Below are 3,887 nucleotides of genomic sequence, written 5' to 3'. Positions count from 1 at the left end.
ACGCCCGCTCCCCCCTCAGGCGGGCCCCCCTCCTCATCCCCGTCTTCCACCGCTGCTACATTCCCTCCCTCCCCTCTCTGGCCGGGAACCCCGTCTTCTTCGTCGGCGACCACCAGATCTCGCTCTGCGGCCTCGACCTCGCCGACTTCTTCGCCCGCTTCCTCCGCTCACCCCCGCTCCACCGCTCCAACTCGCTGCCGCACGGCGACTCGCTGCCGAGGAACCCGCTGCTCCCGGATGCCTGCAAAGGACATTTAGCCTTTAAAGGAACGGCAACTGTAATCATGGGTTGATACAGATTATATTCAATTTGCCCAATAGGTTCGATTCTGGTCACCTCCCTTTCTCCTTGTCCTTCCATTTTGAGAAGTTGAAATCAAACTTCAGCTTCATTTTTGAGAAATTGAAGAGCAAAGATGGTGGGTATTTTTTCTAGGTTATCATCTGGCAGGATTGGGCACAGGAGGAACCGAAGCGCAGCGGTAAAATCTTCATTTGAGATGATTTCTTGTTCTTAGTCATGGGTATTTTTTTTCTCCTTATCATTTTGTTTGCTTGTGATCGATGATGGGTTTCTGTCATTTTGGAAGCTTGCATGGTCAAGTTGCTGACTTGGGAAGTTAATTTATTTTTAATTTGCTGCCTCCAAAGACTTGCTCATTTATTCATTCATTAGTATTATTGCCTTTGCCTAGGTTCCTATTTTTATCTATAATATGATTACAATTCATTTTGGATTTGTTGCATTTGGTTTTGAGTACTGGGCTTTCTTTTGTATCTTCTCTGTGATTAATTTTTCTTCGATTGTTATTTGAATCATTGTTCATGTGGCTAAATGTTTTCTAATAACTCTATCCTGTAATTATTATTCCTCTTGGTTCATTAGTTTTCCTTTCATTAGTTTTCCTTTTTAACTTGCTGAGATTTACCTGACTATGTGTAGTAGAACTTTCACCTACTGAATGATTTATTCACCAATTCACTTTGGTACCATTAGAGTTCACATTTGAAAGCACAACCATCTTTTAATTACTCCGCATAATGTAACTTCTTGGTTAAATAAATTAATATTAGATTGTCAAGGTAAAAATCTGGCTGCGCTTTCAGTTCCAGCTTGCTTCTGCAATTGCTTACATTGTCATCTATGTATGATTCTTCTTTCATTGTAGCTAACGTGTTTTTAATTAAAAAAAACTATGTAGACTGAGCTATGCTTGAAATACTTTCCATGTCTCATCAAATATTATTGTTCATATGCTTAGAAGAAAATGTTTCGGGCTTATCTAACATTCGCAGATTGTCCCAAGACTTTGCTTACACCTATCATTCAAATTCCTCTTTTTTCTTTTTCCTTATTCCTGGTAATTTTTATTTATATACGTGGCTTGAGTTTGCATCAAATTGAGCATTAAATGAGTTGACAAGCTCGTGTATTAGGACGCAAGGCAAACGTTGGCACAGAATGTGGAGGTTTTAAGTCCAGCTCCAGCCTCTACAACCTGTGGAATTGCGACATCAGCTGAGTTAAAGCCTGTTGAGCAACCAATCGAGGTTGTTGATTATGATCAACCAGTTAAATGCCCAGTACAAGAACCTTCAATTCTAAATGTAAGTGATAATCTCTTCACTAACACTTTCGTATTTGTTTTGTTTCTACAATCACTTGACTCTTGGCACGTGCACTACGAGCATATGGTATAAATTTAATTCTATAGAGCGTTATAAATACACAATGACAGCATAATATTCATGCAATGCCCCAAAAACATATTAATATGTATACATTTGCTTTTCGATGTGAAAGAAATGCTTCTGTCAGACTATTTGTTTTAACTCCTATGAATTCAAGTTCACTTACTTGGTCATAATTATAAATCATTGGAGATGGTTACAGGATGGAAGAATATGGGAAGAACGGAGATCTTCTGTAAGTTCTAGAGTGAGGAGTGACTTGCCGATGGCAAAAGAAGGATCAAACCTTGAATCTGATGCCAGAATTTAATGTGGATCAAGATCAGAATGCTGGATAGAGAAGTTAGGACTTCAAACACTACCCATATTTATCTGTTTCAGTTTATACTTATTTATTCTTTGAGTATCTTATTTATAATGGTTCGTTTGTATAAAGAAATTTCACGGTCTTGTTGATTTTTCTGCTGTATTCTTTAGGTTTATCTCTATCTTGTTCACTACTACAGCTGGTTTGTACACATGGCATTTGTTTATGTTAATTGTCAGCTACCAAGTAGGTCTATTTATGACTAATACCACCTACAAAGGACATTTAGCTTTGGTCATTTGAGTTCACATCTTTCCCAACTACTTAACTAGTATATCCCAACCAATGAGTGTACCATTTCTTTAAAAACATCTGTAAATGGTTTTACTGCTGGAAACTTTCTTATCTTCTGATGAGTTTCTAGTGCAGGTTAACCAACATGATGTTCACTCACTACTCTTAGGATGGTTGTTATCAAAACTGAATGTAATCAAACTGTACCTTATAAATTGCGCTCGTTACTGATGGACATTTTTATTCCTATTGATCTAGGGTGTGCCTAAAGTCTCTCATCAAAATGATCTGCCAGTTGTTATCCAACATTGAAAATAAATCATGTTATCTAATTTTCCTGAAAATGACCATCTTGAATGTTACATCCAGGCTTGTAAACGTAAACTATCAGTGTGTTTTATCGATAGTAAATCGAAACACACCATGCTAAGATGTGCCAAGATGCCTCTTGTTGGTCCTTGAGAAAATATTGAAGCTTTTGTAAGGCGAGTAAACCATCTTCTCATTTTTTGTTTGTTGATGTCTTGCAGGAAAATTCAAATCAGAAGAATTACATTCTTTCCTAGAAGTGTCATAGCCATTGTAAATAATTTATGTAAACGTTTGTAAATAATTTATGTATCTCTCTACTATTTTGGTGAATGTATTATTTGAATATAATTGGATTTGATATTGGAATTAATTAGATTGTGTTGGATATGAATATAATTTTTTGTTGTTCAATATTGTGTACATAAACTCAAAGCAGATTCTGCAAAAAAAAAAAAAACTACTGTAGCATAGTATCCTAGACGGAAATTCCGTCTAGGATGCTAAAATTCTGTCTAGAATACTTTTTAAAAATTAAAAAAAATAAAAAAATTTAAAAAATCAAATTCCGTCTAGAATAAGATTTCTAGACGGAAATTTCCGTCTAGAATACTTATTCTAGACGGAATTTTTTTCCGTCTAGGATAAATTATTCTAGACGGAAATTCCGTCTAGAATAATCCGTCTAGGATGTATTCTAGACGGTTTTTAATTCCGTCTAGAATATTCCGTCTAGGATGTATTCTAGACGGAATTTCCGTCTAGAATACTACATACTAGACGGAAATAAACTAGATGCGTATTCTAGACGGAATTCCGTCTAGAATACGCATCCTAGACGGAATTCTGGGTATCCTAGACGGAATTTTCCGTCTAGGATGCCTCAAATTTTAGCAGTGAATGTTCGTTCTTTTTATGAGTCTCATGTGTCAACAGTAATTGTCTAAAGACAACAATGTAATTACCCATACATGGTTAGTCTAAAGACTCTAAAGTTCTAAACCCAACCATGGGCATGTTCGACAATAACAAAACTTCCACTAAATTAGACACTATATCACTAGATTACTTTCCAAAATCATCTCTACTTTCTTTTCTCTCAATTTCGTCTTCTTCTTCCTTAGGTCTGTAAGTTTTTGTGTATAGTTAATGATTTACATATTAGGCAAAAGGGAAGACCAAAGAAATCTTAAAACAAGTATTTTTTTTCCTGTGTAATGAAATTGAAAGCAAAGATATGTATGTTGTTGGTTTCAAAGGGGTCATTATATCAAAATCTCCTGGT

The 3,887-nt window shown here is 36.1% G+C and overlaps 1 protein-coding gene across 2 annotated transcripts; it reads left to right on the top strand.

Annotated features, from left to right (window-relative positions):
- Window positions 402-2,843, top strand: LOC109830165. 2 transcript variants are annotated; one of them, XM_020397340.1, is made up of 4 exons: window positions 402-482; window positions 1,438-1,608; window positions 1,895-2,034; window positions 2,824-2,843. In XM_020397340.1, the coding sequence occupies exons 1-3, from the start codon at window positions 417-419 to the stop codon at window positions 2,000-2,002; spliced, it is 345 nt and encodes a 114-aa protein (XP_020252929.1). In that variant the 5' UTR covers window positions 402-416; the 3' UTR covers window positions 2,003-2,034; window positions 2,824-2,843. The 2 variants fall into 2 exon arrangements, with proteins under 2 accessions (XP_020252929.1, XP_020252928.1); XM_020397339.1 differs by having other exon boundaries at window positions 1,895-2,836.

The sequence above is a fragment of the Asparagus officinalis genome, chromosome 2 (genome assembly GCF_001876935.1).
Source record: "Asparagus officinalis chromosome 2, Aspof.V1, whole genome shotgun sequence".
Lineage (NCBI taxonomy): Eukaryota > Viridiplantae > Streptophyta > Magnoliopsida > Asparagales > Asparagaceae > Asparagus > Asparagus officinalis.
This window is presented reverse-complemented; position numbering and strand designations above follow the sequence as displayed.